Below are 16,824 nucleotides of genomic sequence, written 5' to 3'. Positions count from 1 at the left end.
GTAAAAACATCTTTTTTTATATTAAACAAAAAGTATTCTTCTGACCACTTTTCTAACCAATCCATTCTAAAGAACAAAAGAATGAACCGTTTTAACAAACGCTTGTAACCCATTCTTCCATTCCCAAAAAATAGAAGAACACTAAAAATTGTTTTTTAAGAACGTTACCAAATGCGCCCTAGTAGCTTATTACATTGTTTTAGTAGGAGATCCCCATACCGCAATTTCATTTTCTACAACGGGTGGAGCCTCCAACTAAGAGTCGGGATTGTGCCATGTATATGAAAAAATGATCATGGGCGTGAAAATCAAATGGTGCAGCATATTGATATATATATATGACTTTATTTATTTATACATTCAAGGGTTTAATCCTTTTCAAATTTACAAAATAAAATTCCTAAGCTCTAACACAACCCCAAATCCCTATTTCAAAGCAAAAGAGCCCTAGTCGGGAGACTAAATACCATGCTGAAGTAAATCCTAAATTAATTATCTGGAGTTCTTTTCTTCAAGAATAAGTAATTCCCTCACGTAAGCTTGTGAATAAGAACTGCATTACTCCTCTTGAATGGTAATATCCAACTAGGGCTTGAGTTTTGGGGTTTTGGGTTCGGTTAGAGCTAGGGACTTCATTTTATAAATTTATAAAAGGTTAAATCTTTGAGTGTAAAAATAAAAAATTATATTTTTAAATATGCCCCGCCTTTTGATTTCAAGGCTGTTCCATTTCATTTCATATACATGGCACAATCGTGATAAGGTTAGAGGCACCAGCCACCGCTAGAGCAAATGATAATCCTCTCCATACCCCTTTGCTCACATGCCCTCCTTCCCGGTCCAGGACATATGCTCGCTAATCCTTCAAAATGTTGATCCTCCTTCCTATTTGGGAATGCCTTCTTCCAATGTAGGATGCACTTACGAAGAAGATACCCAAGTGGTGAAGGAATCCAGATCATCACCTTCGGGGAGCACTCCCCTTCTCTGTGCTCCCTATGGCTTTACCATCACAAATCTTATGGGACCCACAGGTAAAAAATAATAAAATAAAATAAAAATATCCCATCACCCAACCCCTGGTCCCCCCGTATTTATGGTGGTAAAGCCGTCGGGAGCACTCTGTGCTGAAGCGGGCCTTGGGTTCTCTAGTTAATAATGAACCCCATCACATTCTCTAGTTAGAAAAGGTACATGCCCATAATACTTCTCATGACAAAATCTCAGATCAGATGATTCTCCACCACTTAATTATTCGATCAGATACTGGCTGATGGAACAAGCCAGCAGAATTCTACTGAATTGATGACCAAGTAATATTCTACTGTCTGATGATGCTGGATCTTGTAATTAATTTAGAGCCAAACACAAAAGACACCTACATGCCGTCAGGACAAGAACCCCATGGAGGCTTGCCTAACTGCCTAGCTTTTGCTCCAGCGGTTGGATGTTGAAGCTGTTCATGCGTTTCACGTCATTAATAAATGTCCCACTTGGCTGCATGTGATGTAATGGATTTGTAGCCAACCAACCTCAACCTCCTCCACCTGATCCTCCTCAGTTCAAAACCTCAACACCGCCAAGGCTCATGGATACTGTGGTTCATGTAATACTTTCCTCCTTTCTAGCTAGCTCCATTTTCAGGCTCTTCATTAATTCCATGGCCATACCACAGATGCTTCAATAAATTACCTCCATATCAGTGAAGCCCCTGCATTGAAACACCATTACTTCTCTAATACTGCTAAAATATTTTTTGGTCTGTTTGTTGCTTGGGTTTCATCATGAAATTTGAAGATTTCTTAATGCAAAGGAGTAGAGAAAAGCAGAAAAGAGTCGATCTAGAGAAAGAGGTAAGACCTTCGAATTGGTTCATTGCTCCATCTATTTTTTCCTCCAAGTATGAGTGCCTTCAATGCAACAATTCTTCTTAGATTTCCCAATTTGCACATATCCAGGTCGCTATACTGCAAGCAGAATTAGACGATGAGCAAAAATTGAATCGGGTTCTTCAATATGCATTACATGGACAAATTGTTTCTCATCCATCATTTTCCTCACTGCTACTACCACCTCAGGTAATTGTTTCTATCCCATGCATTAATTTACCTGCTTGCCTTAGAAAGGAAGAACGAAACAGTGGAGCCTAGACATGATGAACCAGACCTACTAACAAATGGGATGTTGATGCAGGTGCAGGTGCTTTTTGCGGAACTGAAAATGGTTGAAAAGGAGATCATTTTACTGGAAAGGAGGGTGGAGGAGCTGAACCTCTGTCTTGATCAGGAAAATAACCTGAAGAGAGAACGTCAGCTGCAGCTACTACAGCAGCATCAATGGATACAGAAGCAACAGAAACACTACTACTCTGGAGTAGATAGTCACAAAAATCAAGATCATGAACAGTCAGTGCATATATTACATAACAAGGCAGGCCTTGGAGGCCAAAAGTTGATAAGAGAGAGAACAGATTCCCTAGGCTCTGCTTCAGAAATCCATGCCATGTCTTCTGGAAGGTTAAATGGTGATGTTCCTCAGAGCAGTAAGTGAAGAAGTCCTTCTATGATTATTATTTGTTTAATGATCCATCAACATGAGCATCTAGAAACTGGATATGATATGACATGGCACAGAAGCCAGGTTTTCAATAAAGACCAACCTTAAACATAAATGTCAAATCTCAAGCTGAAGAATTTAATTAACCATCAAAACCCGCATCTTTGATTCAAAATGAGCTCATATGGCAGGGCAGGGAAAAGTGAGAAGCATCAACAGGTTAAGATCCTTGAGAAAAATGTTGATTTTTGACCTGCATATCCTCACCACATGTAAAAAAAAAGTGCAAGCATTAAAGCAATAGTCAAGTTGCACTATTGTAATCGATTGGTTGCAAATTTAAAACTTGGAAATGGCCTTTCTGGCGAAGCAGGGGGCAAGCCTACATGCATTTGCCCATCCCAGACCCTTCAATAGTGAGAGTCTCATATACATTGGAACAATCTTGGATTAGTGTCTTTTTCTTTTTTCTTTCTAGATTATGTTTATATGGAGTACTTACCATCAACATTGCTCAGAATTGAAACTTCAGAGAGGCTAATCCCTTGTCAGGTGAAGGATATGGAGGAACAGAAACTGCAGGAAAATCAAGATGCCATGGAGGAAACCAAACAAAGAATCTTCTGGATGATGCAATGGATATAGAGAAGCCAAATAAAGTCTCAGAAGAACTAATCATATGCTTGACTGGTATCTTTCTCACATTGAACCAGAGTTCAGCTCATCTTAACTCTGAAGGCTCAGCATCCATTCCAAAGCTTGCTCTTTCCTACGTGAACTCAAAAGGCCAGAAGTCCAAAACCTCGTTCATCTGTAAGGCTCCCAAGTGTTTCTTGGATGACAACACATCTATTCTCTACCCTTATGCCACATTGTCTGGTTTTGATTGCCCTGTCAGCAACATAGGCCCATACAAGAATTTCATTCAATTCACAAGAAATTCAGTGGACATGAGCCGTGTTTCAGAATGTTTACCAGCAATCAGAAAAATGAGGTTGTTTCTACATCTCCACACTCCATCAAATGAGCAACTAGGTCTGGAAATAAATAACCATACAGCTAAATATTTTTATAACAGATGAGCAGGAAATAGTGAAGGTAATTGACTAGGATGATCTACTTGAAACATGTAGTCAGGCATAGACAAGAAATGCAGGTAACTTGGCATACTGCAGTCAATAGCTCCTTCTAGGAAACTGGAAGACCTATAACGATTGAATGAATTTTACTATTTAATTTATATCCCTATTGTGGCCCATGAAATTGATTTTACCATCCAAGAAATTGAGATCAGGTATGAAATTCATTGACTGACAGTAGAACATATATGCCTTGAATTCTTACTGTCATCTTAATAGTTAACATGTAGGGTACACCTGCATCTTGGGATTTTCAACAGCTACATAAATTTGTTTTGTTTTCAGGATATTGATGCATAAACTAAGCCTTGTGGACTTAAGTTTCTTGACTTACAAGCAGAAGTTAGCATTCTGGATCAATATCTACAATGCCTGCATAATGCATGTACTGTAAGACACCAGCATCAATATTTGTATATACACAATTGTGGAACTTCAATTGAATGAATGAATATCTTTTCTTTTTTCAGGCATTTCTGCAACAGGGACTACCCTCTACGCCAGACAAATTGCTTAGCCTGATGAACAAGGTATTGTAAAATGGTTCGATCAACGAAAAATAACTTAAATTTACAGAAGTCCAATCTGCATTTAAGTGGCATTCAGTGAAACAATATTAATAAATAAAAAATCAATCATGTGGAGTTAAATGTCAGGAGCATCTTCAAAGTTTTGAAACTGAAAACCATAAAATTGATGTAATATCAGTAATTATTACAAGATAAAAGTGCAAATATTGTAGCACTTGCTCTGATGGTACATATCAGCAGTGGCCAGTCTTACAGGCTTGGTAACAGACTGTTTCTCTTCTACTACAATTCCTGTTCGTTATAAATAAGCAGACAGATTGTGATTCAGGCTGCACTGAATGTTGGAGGGATAGTACTGAATGCTTTGGCTATTGAACATGTCATTCTCAGGCATCCTTACAACTCCAAAAAAGTGAGTAGACATTCCTGTGTTTTACATCAATAGCTCCATATAGGGTTCATACATACCAGTGCTGGAATTACTCTATTTCATCTGGTCTGATTTTCCTAACACTCATTTCAAGGATGCTCTGGATGAAAAAGAAATGCTGCTGCTACATGTGTATGGTCTTAATTATCCTGAACCAAATATTACCTTTGCCCTTTGCCAAGGAAGTTGGTCTTCACCACCAGTAAGTAACTCCTCAACTAAAAGTCTTGCAAATAGATTCTTTAGATATCTACCTATGTGTTTCAGCGCCCGGAGTTTTCAGTAAAAAGGCAATGTGAATACCATTTGCAGTTAAGGGTGTACACAGCAGAAAACGTAGTAAATGAATTGGGAAGAGCAAAAGTCGAGTATTTAGAGGCTTCCGTGGGAGTTAAAAGCAAGAAGAAAATAGTGATCCCCAAGCTTCTGCAATGGCACATGCGAGATTTTGCAGACGACATGGAGTCACTATTGGAATGGATCTACAGCCAACTACCACAGTCAGGAACACTAAAGCGATCAATAATGGAGTGTCTGAATGGTAATGGCAAATTCCAAACAGCCAAAATGGTGGAAATTCAACCTTACGAGTCTGAGTTCCGCTACTTGCTGCCCTTGTAGACCAAGACGCTCAAAATTCTTACATAGAAATGTGCAGACGGACAAAAAAAATGCTGATTCAGTAGCTAAAAGATTTTTCTGAAATCATTGTTTCCTATAGAACACGATCTTACTGTTCTTTAACTTAGTTTTATCCATCATACTTATGAAGTACCACTTCTTAGTATATACTGGAGAACATTTTAATTCTTGTAAGAATGCATAAACACGCTTGAATTTCTCAATTTCCCATAACAGCATAACACAGTTCAACAAAAATGGATCAGTTAATGCAATAATGCGACAAGTAACGCAAAAACAGGGATTTAACACTGAAAATTCGTACTCTTTTTTCCCTTTTCGGTTTGAGGAGGGGATGTCAAAATCAATTATGCTATAAGCCTTTAACCCCGAATTTAGTCCAGAAAATAATTTAGATGCTATTCTTCTTATGGGATACCTGGATGAAGAACTTGCAGACATCGAATCCATGTTCGATGAGACACAGCAAATGCTTCAAAGCTTCACATATCTCTGAGTCGTAAAGCCTGCCAAGCAAGGGAACGATATTAACGTCATCTGATGAATCGTCGTAAAACCAGTGAAGATGCTTTACTCAAGGCTTTAAGCAGTGGCACTTGAAAAGCGAAAAACCGATTTCATTCATATTTTGTCCAAAATAATTAACTAAAATTTCTTGACTTTCATTATAATTTTTTCTGAAAAAAAATCCAGAGTTAGAAGGTACAAATGTTTTTTTTGGGAGAAGGTACAAATGTACAATAGAGTTAGAACCGAGCGACTGGCGAAAATCGCAGATACCCCATATAAAAATTTCCCATTTTTGGGTATTTTACAAATTTTGGTAATTGAGTTCCTAACTAATGCAAATTGTGGTAAATTGAATATTTCTAAATTATCTTTTAAATCTCCTACTAGCCCTTAGGTTCCTGGCCCACATTCGGCATATGGAAGATTATCCATTCCTCGAGATCTTTACATTCATTAATATTTAAATTGTTTCATTTATTTCGTATCTTCTTCCCTATCCTTGGCTGCGGTTTGCCCGAGTTTCGGGTATTTGGTCATTTTGACCCATTTGATATCTTCCTATTGTGCTTGTGGTATTTAATTATTTCCTATATTTTCATTTTTCCCCCCTTTCTCCTTCTGGCCTATCTTCGGATATGTTGGTTGTCGGATGATTCCGTTCTATTCTCCCTTCTTTTTTGTTTCATTTTTTCTGTATTCTTTTCTCCCTTTGGCTGTTGCTTTTGAGGCTGTTCTTGATTGTTGGTGTTGCTCATTTCTTGGTTTGCTATATATGTCTTCCTTTTTTTTGGGTTGTCCTCCTAATTATTGCCATTTTTTGGTCTTGTTTGGGTGTTGGTGATTGTGATCGGGGATAATAGTTGAATCGTCTTTGCTCCATGGTTAGAAGGTACAATCAAAACTATTCAAACATGCTGGATTAAAATATTCATAGTAACTCTAGGGGAGGAGAAAAAATAAAATAAATTCTATTCAATAGTATTAAACAAAAGTTTTCATATCCTAGCGATTCCGACGACTCTAGGAGGTTTGTTCTTATACCTTTTGAGGTTTTTATTTCTCACGGCAAGATTGAGCCAGGTAAACGCTATCCTCTTCAGACACGATTTTTCATAATCTTTTAAGGTTTCTGCCATTCTCTTTAGAAATGGCGCTTGCTTACCTCCAACTGAGGGACATGTCCGATCAGGGTTCTAATCTCTTTCTTTTCTTTCTTTTTAAGTTATGTCCAAATTCTTACTACTGTGTCTGTCACTAATGTTCTGGTTTCTTATCTTAGTTACTGTAGCTATTCTTAAATGGTTTTGTCTCTTTGCTCCCATGTTAACGCCTTGTTTCTTGTGCTCTCTTTTTTTAAATATAATTTTCTGATCTCAGCATTTATTAGCTCCACGGTTACCAATGATGGAAGACATTGAACCACGGGGGGTGGTCTAGTGGTCCCAAGCTCACTCCCAAGTGGTTTAGTAAACCTCATGTCCCAAGTTCGAATCCCTTTGCTCCTCTCTTTCTTGCGTTAGACGCTTGTGTGCTCTTTGGCCTGGACATGAGTGCTACCGACTTCGTGGACTATACTAGGCCTCCGGTGGGGCTCCTTGTTGCTGCCCGCGCAAGAGAAGGGCTAATGCTTGCATAGGTCGCACTCGATAAAAAGTCCGAACATTGCGTAGTGGGGGGCGCTAAGTCGCCCCTCTGCATCCCCTTTTTTTCTTTACCAAAAAAAAATGGAAGACATTGAAAATACCATTTCAAAACCCATAGAAATCATTCTTCCTCAAGCAACTTTGGGTCACTTTGAAGAAGGAAGCTCCTCTCACGAGTTAGACTAGTCGACTGTGCTCGTCGGTCGTATTTTACTCACAAACGGATAAGTGCTAAGACGATTGCTAAATCCCTCCAAGCTACTTGGCATATTCAGCGTGTGCTCGAAGCTCGACAAATTGGTTCTTAGTTCTTTCCGATTAAGGTGTTGACTCATCAACATGGCCATCTCACAAGGACCTTGGTTGATCAAGGGTTGTCTTATATCTTTGTAGATTTGGGACCCGAATATTACTCTGGAAAAGTACATCTTTGATGTTTTTTATATTTGGGTTCATACTTTTAGTCTTCCCGCAAATCTTATGACTCATACAATTGCTTGTGCAAATTGGAAGCACCCTTGGGGAGGTCCAACTTACAAAACCCCTAAACCACTTCAAGGATATTGGGAAACCGCTTTCTTTCCGCATTACTCGCAAGATTCTTATGCCAATTAGAGTGGGGGTGCATCTAAGGAGGAATGGAACCTCTCCAATTTGGGTTGATTTCAAATATTCCGACTTCCCGTTTTCTATTATTACTCATGGAAAAATTGGTCATGACTCTCCTCGGTGTTCTTTAAAAACCCATGTCAATCGGAATGGATATCCTTGTATTCCTCAAATCTCTCCTTCGATTACTCTCAAATATGCGATTCTTTGTTCGGAGACTAGGTCAAAATGGGAAGCTCTATCCCTTTACCCTCCATGGCAACCCGTTTCAGACTCCTGGCAAAAGCTCTACTTGTTGGTGAAGTCGGTGCTCTTCTATGCCATCCAACAACTCATCTCCCTCCAAATCCGGTGCCTCAACCGATCTTGCAGCTTGATTGTGGAACTATTATCGCAAATGCCAACCAATATCCCACCGGTGGCAAATAGTCCAATTGTAATGGTCATGCAACCTCCCTCGTTGCCGTTTATCCCTTCGAGCTCCGGCAATGGCGCCGTCATGGATGAGATATTAGGGCGACCCCACGAGGCTTCTATCGGGGTTTCCTCCGCCACGTCCACCCTAGTCTAAAGTGCATCCAACGGATTCCGGATCTCCGATCTTGTACCCGAATCCTTTAGGATTAACCCGAGTATTGATTCTTCTCTTACCCATCATCTTTCACCACCCCTTTATGATGTCCATCCCCCTCAAGCCCATGATGTGAATGGCCCATTCACCAAAGCCCAAGATAATTAGGGGGGCCCAAATTCGGACTTTGAATATGCCTTAACTTGCCCTAGCCCAATAATGATTTTCACCTTTGAGGCCTCACCCACACAAACTACTTCTTCGTGCATATTGAAGTGATTCATAGTGGGCCTGATCCCACCCCTTCCTTCACACTCAAGCACAAAGAACCCTCCACTAGACATCTCATTAACCGATTCAAGAGACTTCGATTGAACCCCAACAATGCTTTAGAGCTTGCCGCCCCTAAAAATCCCCACACTCTTACTCCTTCCTTCGAATGGGGCTGCGGGAGTCTCAACTCAATCTTAGCCCCCAGCGGCGCGGGGTCATGAGGCCTATTTTCTGGAATAGGCAGAGGCTACGAAGGCTAGGCCAACCCTTGACCCAACAATATTTGCTAAAACTCAACAATTCAGCAAGGCCAAACCTCATTCTTCTTCTCAAGACCAAGCAAAAGATAGAGTTTATGAATAAAATTAGGTTATCCAAAAATGTTTTGTCTGGATTCCAATGGCAACTCAAGTGGGATTTGTCTATTATGGAACTCTAACATCTCTTTACAATTACTTTCAGCCAATCAAAATATAATGGATGTACTAATACAACCTTGTTCCTCTTCTGCAGGATTTCGGTTATCACTTTTTTATGGGGCTCAAAAATCTGTGAGACGCTCTATGGAATGGAGAGAACTCATCCAGTTGAGTAGATCAGTGAACACCCCTTGGATTCTACTTGGCCAATTTCAATGCAATTCTAAGAAGAGAGAAAAATTTGGAGGCAAACCAAAATCGCAATGGAAATTGGATGCTTTCTATCGGATGCTAAATGATTGCAATTTAATGGAAATTCAATATTATGGGCCTCAATTCTCATTGTCAAATAAACGGAGAGGGCATGAACTAATTAAAGAAAGTCTGGATCACATTTTCTACAATTCGATCTACTTCAAGCTTATCGGGGAATTCATGCACATAGGTATCCAATGGTCAACTCGGATCACACTCTAATGGAGTTGACTTTGAAGGATGAGGGGAGGAAAACATATCGTTTTCATTATGAAACAAAGTGGGAAACACATTTAGATCTACAAAACCAAATTCGCCAGGGTTGGCAAACAAAGAAGACTGGATCCAATCTTTTCCTTATGCAATAGAAGATATCTCAAGTTGGTAAACATCTTCGCTTCTAGAGTAAAAACACCTTCCATTTTGCAGCAAAGGAAATCTCAAAGGTTATAATTGAATTAGATTCCATTGCTTCTTGCCCCGATTCTAATTCTCAACGGGCTTGTGAACTGGAACTATCAAAAAAACTTGAATTCCTACTCATTGAATAGGAAAAGTATTGGCACCAGCGATCTCGAGTGAAATGGCTAGAGGGAGGGGATAAAAACACATCCTACTTCCATTGCACTACAGCTAAACATCGGCAATGCAAGTCAATTAACAGAATCAGGTCTTCTTCGAGACAATGGATTTCGGAAGAAAGCAGACATCCACACTCGAGGTAAGAAGCTATATCTCTAACCTTTTTGAGTCATCCCAACCCCACTCTCCTAGTTCTTTTCTGAATAGCACCCCCCCCCCCCCCCCGTATCACTATTGCACAAAATATGGATCTCTGTAAACCCTTCTCGGTGATGAAATTCGGAGGAAGCCCTTTTTTAGATTAAGGGGAACAAGTCTCCCGGAATTGATGGTTTACCTAGTAGATTTTTTCACAAAAATTGGGATCTTTTGGGTGATGATTTCACTCAAGGTGTTCAACACTTTTATGGGGTTTATGCTTCAAAGCATAAACAGAACGGTCATTTCCTTAATCCCAAAAAAACAAAATCCATCGAAAATGACCCACTACAGACCAATCAACCTTTGCACAACACCCTACAAGGTGATTGCCAAATGCATTGTCAATAGATTAAAAGAAATGCTTCCTTCCCTTGTGAGTGACACTCAAAATGCTTTTGTTCCTGGAAGGATCATCTCCGATAACGTCTATTTAAACCATGAGTGTTTACACCACCTGAGGAAATCTAAGGCTAAGAAGGGGGTCCATGGCTATTAAGGTAGATTTATGTAAGGCCTATGACAAACTAGAATGGCCATTTATAGAAAATGTACTTCTCCACATGGGTTTTGGGGAGAAATGGGTCGGCCTGGTCATGCAATGCATAACCACAGTTGAATATCACATTAAAATCAATGGGGTTTTAATTGAGAAAGTCATCCCAAAGAGGGGAATTCGACAAGGTTGCCCCCTTAGTCCTTACATTTTTATCTTGTGTCATGAAACTTTAGCTCGAAATTATCTTCCACCAGCATCATTCCCGGTTTCCAGGAATTAAATTGTCAAGAAATGGACTAGAACTAAACCATACTTTTTTGGCGGATGATTCCTTTACTAAATCTAGTATAGAAAATGCAACCATTTTGGACCAAATTTTATCGAGATTATGCTCATGTTTCTGGTCAGCACATTAATTGTGCAAAATATGCAATAATGTTCAGTAGAGGGACTCCATCTCATATGAGGAACTCAATCACTTCTTTTCTCCACATTCCAAAATCCCCCTCCCTTAGAACTTACTTAGGAATTCCCTCTTTATTAGGCAGGTCAAAATCTAACACTTTTTCCTACATTCAAGATAGACTTGCTTACAATTGTCTAGTTGGAGAGAGCAACATCTTTCTGTTGTAGGGAAAGAAACTCTCATTAAGGCTATGGCAAATGCCATACCTCAATATGTGATGTCTAGCTTCTTACTCCCAAAATATTTCTGTGAGAAACCGAACCAACAGGTTAGGAAATTTTGGTGGAAATCTATTGATGGTAGGGGGCTGCATTGGGTTGCTTGGGATAAACTATGTGCAACCTAAAAAGCTTGGAGGATTGGGGTTTTGGGACTTTCATTGTTTTAATAAAGCCCTTCTTGCAAAACAGAGTTGGCGTCTTCTCCATAACCCAAACTCTTTATGGGCTCGGGTTGTAAAGGACAAGTATTTCAAGAACTGCTCTATTCTTGAAGCCCATCATAAAAGAGGTGAATCTTGGGGGTGGCACAATGTCTTAAGTGGAAGAGACCTCCTTCAAAAGGGGCTTTTGAGAAGAGTGGGAAACGGACTAAATACCCATATTTACAATGACCCCTGGCTCCCTTCTATACCTACTAAACGGATAACTTCTCCTCCTTTGGTTCAGGGGAATTGAATTTGTTCATGACTTAATTAATTGGGAGCATCTCTGCTAGAAAGAGAGGCTAATTACCTCTCTTGTCTCTCCTCAAGAAAAAAATAGCAATTCTCTCCCTCCTCATTCTTTCACCCCTTGTTCATGATTCTTGGATCTAGAGTTTAGCAAATTATGGGACATTCTCTCGTACGATCTGCTTACCATTTGGCTAGGTAGCTCACAACAAATTCCCCTTCCCCAGCTTCAACAACATCTTTTTGGACTGATATTTGGAACATTCATATTCTTCCAAAGATCAAAAACTTTATTTGGAAATTGGGTCATGGGGCTGTTGCTCTTAACCAACCTCTCTTCCATAGAAAAAGTTCTCATACGCCATATTGTTATATTTGTTGTTCAGGATTTTGAATCAATTGCTCATGCATTATTTTTTTCGCGAACATGCAAAAGCATGTTGGAAATTCTCTCCTTTGAGAATAGATGTGCTGGATTTTTCTGGTAATACAATTCAAAAATGGATGACATTTATTCATACCCGAGTTTAGAAGTACATCAAATTTGAAATGGGTGGACACATTATGGTCTTCTTTATGCTTTGGTTCATCTGGAAAAGCGAGAACAAGGTTATATTTCAAGGGGAAATCCCCTCTTTTAATAAAACTCTAATCCAATTTTCAAGTTTAATTGCGGAATTGCAGGCTGCTATGGTGCCTTCTTCTTCACCCTCCCCCTCTAGCCAGGTTTCTTCTAGAAGTGTGGATGATGTACACTCTCACCTCATATTCACCGATGTTGCTTGGGATGCCCACTCTTCTCAAGGGGGCCATGGTTGCATTATTTGGATGCCATCAAGTTCTTTTTTGGTGGCAAAATATGTTGCTTGCTTCAATGCTTCTGCTTGCCTTGCTTGAATTGGAAGCAATTCGGGATGCAATTTTGCTTGCTTTGTGAACATTGGAATCCGGCGAGTTCGCATTCATACTGATTTCCAACCTTTGTGGTTTGTGCACTTTCTTGGGGCAAACTACAACTTAGATTGGCTATGCATGGGTCTTCTTCATGAAATTTCAGTTTTAAATACTTTCTTTGATTTGTTTCAGGTTGTATATATTAATAGACGACAAAATCTCTTAGTTGATTTCCTTGCTTTGGGTGCAAAGAAACTCTCTTTGTCACGCGTCTGGTGGTCATCCCCACCCATCTTTATTATTGACCAATCTCTTGTTTTGACCATGAAGATCTCCTGGAGCTCTTTTATATGATATCTCCTTTTTGTTCGGGGGGTCAAAAATTTAATAATATTTAAACCAAAAAACCAAAGGCCCCCACCCCCCCCCCCCCCCCCCCCCCCCCCCCCCCCCCCCCCCCCCCCCCCGCGGGGCGGGGCCCCCCCCCGGGCGGCGGGCCCCCCCCCCCCCCGCCGGCCGCCCCGGGGACCTCACCCCCCCCCCCCCCCCCCCCCCCGCCCCCCCCAGCTGAAAGGAGGAGAGGGGGGGGTGGTGTTGATGAGCGCCCGCCGATTGTTTGGTCTTCCGTATGTATCCGAACCCGAGTCTCGGATAGTATTCTTTTTGATCGATTGATCCGTCCCTCACCTTGTATGGTAGTGAGGTTTATATAGAGTGTACCTTCGAATCTCCTTCGTTGGATGCACTCGAGCCTTCTTCGGGTAGTCGTTGGATCTTATCAATGAGATCCGTTGAGCGATAGACTTCTACTAGTTTGGACTAGTAGAGGACTCCTGAGATAACCGTTAGGTTATGCGATAGTTATCCCTTTGATGATGATTATCCGCAGCCGTCAGTTTGAGTCTGCTGTCATCAGGGTGATTACCCTAATCCATAAGTAAGATTAGGGCACGCTTGCAGCCGAATAATCTTTCTTCTTCAGCAAGCCATCTTCCGGATCCGGTTCGCTCGGGAGCGATTCGGTTTTCTCCGTCTCGACCGGGGTCGAGGGTCGGACCAGGTATGAACCCGGTCTGATCATAAACTCTCCATATCACGAGCCCCCGAGACCAAGCGTTCGGTCGATCCCGAGGGCTTGGTTTTTAACTGGGTTCGTCGTCAGGTGATGATCTCTGCGTGCTTCATTAAATGTCATATCACATTTAATGCGGTGGTCACTTTTCCTCGAGCGTTGTGAGTGTAAGGCCACGTATCTTCGTTGCAGTTGATCTGTCGTGGCTCACGTCATCCAAGCGACGGTTTCCGAACGCCTATTTCGGATTCGTGAGTTCAAACTTTCAAAACGTCTTTCAATCTTGATCGTTGATTTTGAATCAATCTCGATCGTTCAGATTCCCGAACACTCGTGCGGGAGTTTTAAAAGCGGTTCGTTGTCTTCGTAGGTTTCATTCTTCCTGTCTGGAATTTGAACCTTTGTTGTCTGCTTCGCGCCTTCCTGCTCTCAAGCTTCCGTCTCACTGAATCAGTAAGTTTACTGGTCTTTTCTTTTTGTAGTTTACTGAAACGAGTAATGGCGGACGATAGGGCTTCTTTAGTACCCCATGTTGGTGATAGCAGTGATGCTTTTGCTTCTCCTGCTCCCGAACAGTCGGATAGTGATAACAAAACCCTAACCGTCCTCTGGCAGGAGTTCGCTGAAGTTTCTCAAAAAGGTTTTGAAAGAAAAACCGAAACTTCTCCTGTCCTTCTCGAGTCTGGATCTTCCAAGATTGTCGAGTCTTCTAGGCAGCCTCAAACCTCCGGGTCCAATGGTGGGCCTGGCTCTGTTCCTTCCATTTATAATGGAGAAACCCTTCTTTCAGCTGTCCAAGATTTTGACCTTCCTTCCTCTTATCAGGTTAGGGCTCCCCACCCTGATGAGAGGGTTGATTCATCCCTTTCGGGTGAATTTTCTCTGTACATAGATGCACTGGAAAGCGGGGTTCGCTTTCCCTTTTTTAATCCTTTATTCTCCGCAGTTTTGAATCACTGGAACATTTGTCCCGGAATGCTCCTCCCCAATAGCTGGCGTCTCATCGTCGGCTTCTTGGGTTTGTGTTTTGAGCTTGGCATTACGCCATCTCTTTCTCTTTTTGTACATTTTCATGTTCTTTCTATCTCCCATCCTCCCGGATGGGTCTTTCTTTCCAAACGCAATAAGGCTGAACTTGATTGGAGGGGCAGCATCCTTGTCAAAGGAACTTGCCCTTCTAATCACAAAAGATGGCGCGAACGATACTTTTTCTGTCGAGCGCCTCCATCAGATCTTAACTTCCCGACCACCTGGAGGAGGTTTACTTCTTCGTCCGAAAGTAACCGGGGCCTTCCCTTATCCAAAGAAGACGAGGCGGCCATCAGGAAGATCAAATCCATTCCGTGGTATCAAGAGATACATGGATATGAAGTGGAGTATAACTCCATCCTTCAGTACTGGGGCTTGGCTCATTGTGAGCTTCTAACCATCATCCTTTGATTTGACTGAAGTGATATGTCTTGAATTCTGATTCTTGTCCTTCTTCTTTGCAGTGCCTCCCAGAACGAACCCTGAAAGCCTGCGGGTGAAGGCCGCTAGGGCCGTTGTGACAGCCGAGCAACGATCGCCCAGGGTCTTGACTGCAGATCAAGAGGCTTCTCTTCCCTCTCCCGACCCCTCTTACAGGGGTATCAGGAATATCAGGCCTGTAGCTGATGCTTCGGGTAAAGGGAAGAAACCAATGGTGGAGAGGGCTAACGTCTCTTCCTCCGTCCGAACCAAGAGGAGGCATGACACAATTGATGCTCCCTCCAACAAAAAATCCAAAGCTTCGACGGATGGTGAGGAGGTCTTCATCCCCCAGTGGACCCTGAAGATGACCGACAGGGTCACTCGGGATCCTGAGAAAGCTGCAGAGTGGAGCTCCCTCAGTCTTGCTCCTTCTGATCGCCAGGAGTTTGAAGCCCTGGATGACACCTCCCTTGTTAGTCAATCTACAAGGTACCGGTCTTCTTGCTTACTTATGTTTTCATAATTTCTTATGACTTCTTCTGATATCTTCCGTCTTCCCAGGAATGCTGTGTTGAGCTTTTATCAACACATGGAAGCATTGAGCCGGGTTGGTCGCACCAGCTCCTTGCTGCAAACTTGTGAAGAGAAATTGGCCAAGGCCAATTCTGAAATAGACCAGCTGACTGCAGCTACCGTGGAGCTGCAGAAAAAGCATGAGGAAGAAGTGATCTCCCTCAAGGAAGCTCTTGAAGCTTCGAGAATTCGTGTCTCTGCTGCCGAGCGCGAGGCCAGGAAGCAAAAGGCAGCTGCCACGTTGTTTGGTGACAGCCTTGAAATCAAAAGTAGGGAGCTCGAAGAACATCTGAAGTTGGCAATCCCTAGCAAGCCTGAGCATATAAAGCCAGACCTTCGGAAGGAGTGCATTCGGAAATACCTGAACAGCGTACCTTTCTCCGAATTGCTAGGTTTCTACAACATTCAGGCTTATCGCATGGGGCAGAACGACGTTTGGGAGCAGATCCTTGGAACGATCCCTGACTTCGACACTGCTCCTTTTCGTGAGGTATGCCACCCAGAGGTCTTCGGGAAAGTTGGTATGGATCTTCCAGACTGGGCTCAGGGAGAAGATGATCCTTTTCCAGCTGACCCTCAATATGAGGCATATCTGAATGACGAGCCGGCACTTCCAGAGGAGAAATCACAAGCCGAGTCTCAAGTTGTTGCTGTAGAGGATTCAGCCGATGCCACTCTTGAGGAAGGCTCTTCTCATGGTCCTGAGAAAAGTCCTCCCGACCAGGGTCCCTCGGGCAACAATGAAGAAAAGGCTTAGGGAGTTGTTCTTTTGTAAAGATGTACCCTCAATTTAATGAATAGACATTTCTTTATTCATGTTGGCCTCAAAATTTCCCCG

General features: G+C 41.8%; 2 protein-coding genes and 1 long non-coding RNA gene across 5 annotated transcripts; 2 read left to right on the top strand and 1 right to left on the bottom strand.

Moving 5' to 3' along the window:
* Positions 1–1,640: 1,640 nt before the first annotated feature.
* LOC149023051 (uncharacterized) lies at positions 1,641–5,967 on the bottom strand. Of its 3 annotated transcripts, none has more exons than XR_016172508.1 (4): positions 5,716–5,967; positions 2,660–3,447; positions 1,861–1,967; positions 1,641–1,711 (listed from the first exon to the last, which is right to left on the bottom strand). It is a non-coding gene; the product is annotated as an uncharacterized LOC149023051 (long non-coding RNA). The 3 variants fall into 3 exon arrangements; XR_016172507.1 differs by having other exon boundaries at positions 1,861–2,809; positions 3,059–3,447; XR_016172506.1 differs by having other exon boundaries at positions 1,861–3,447.
* On the top strand, positions 1,703–5,519 carry LOC149023052 (ternary complex factor MIP1 leucine-zipper protein (Protein of unknown function, DUF547)). Its single transcript, XM_089150914.1, has 9 exons — positions 1,703–1,853; positions 1,959–2,078; positions 2,194–2,542; positions 3,109–3,550; positions 3,981–4,080; positions 4,166–4,225; positions 4,554–4,637; positions 4,750–4,857; positions 4,968–5,519. Exons 1-9 carry the CDS (start codon positions 1,785–1,787, stop codon positions 5,274–5,276), a joined length of 1,641 nt encoding a protein of 546 aa, XP_089007040.1. The 5' UTR covers positions 1,703–1,784; the 3' UTR covers positions 5,277–5,519.
* An 8,063-nt stretch (positions 5,968–14,030) lies between the features above and the next one.
* Positions 14,031–16,086, top strand: LOC149023050 (uncharacterized). The gene is made up of 2 exons (XM_089150913.1): positions 14,031–15,902; positions 15,975–16,086. Exon 1 carries the CDS (start codon positions 14,460–14,462, stop codon positions 15,399–15,401), a length of 942 nt encoding a protein of 313 aa, XP_089007039.1. The 5' UTR covers positions 14,031–14,459; the 3' UTR covers positions 15,402–15,902; positions 15,975–16,086.
* The last annotated feature ends 738 nt before the right edge of the window (positions 16,087–16,824 follow it).

The sequence above is a fragment of the Hakea prostrata genome, chromosome 3 (genome assembly GCF_041222555.1).
Source record: "Hakea prostrata isolate BN-2017 chromosome 3, UWA_Hpros_2, whole genome shotgun sequence".
Lineage (NCBI taxonomy): Eukaryota > Viridiplantae > Streptophyta > Magnoliopsida > Proteales > Proteaceae > Hakea > Hakea prostrata.
Note: the sequence above shows the minus strand (reverse complement) of the source record. Positions and strands in the feature narration are given on the sequence as shown.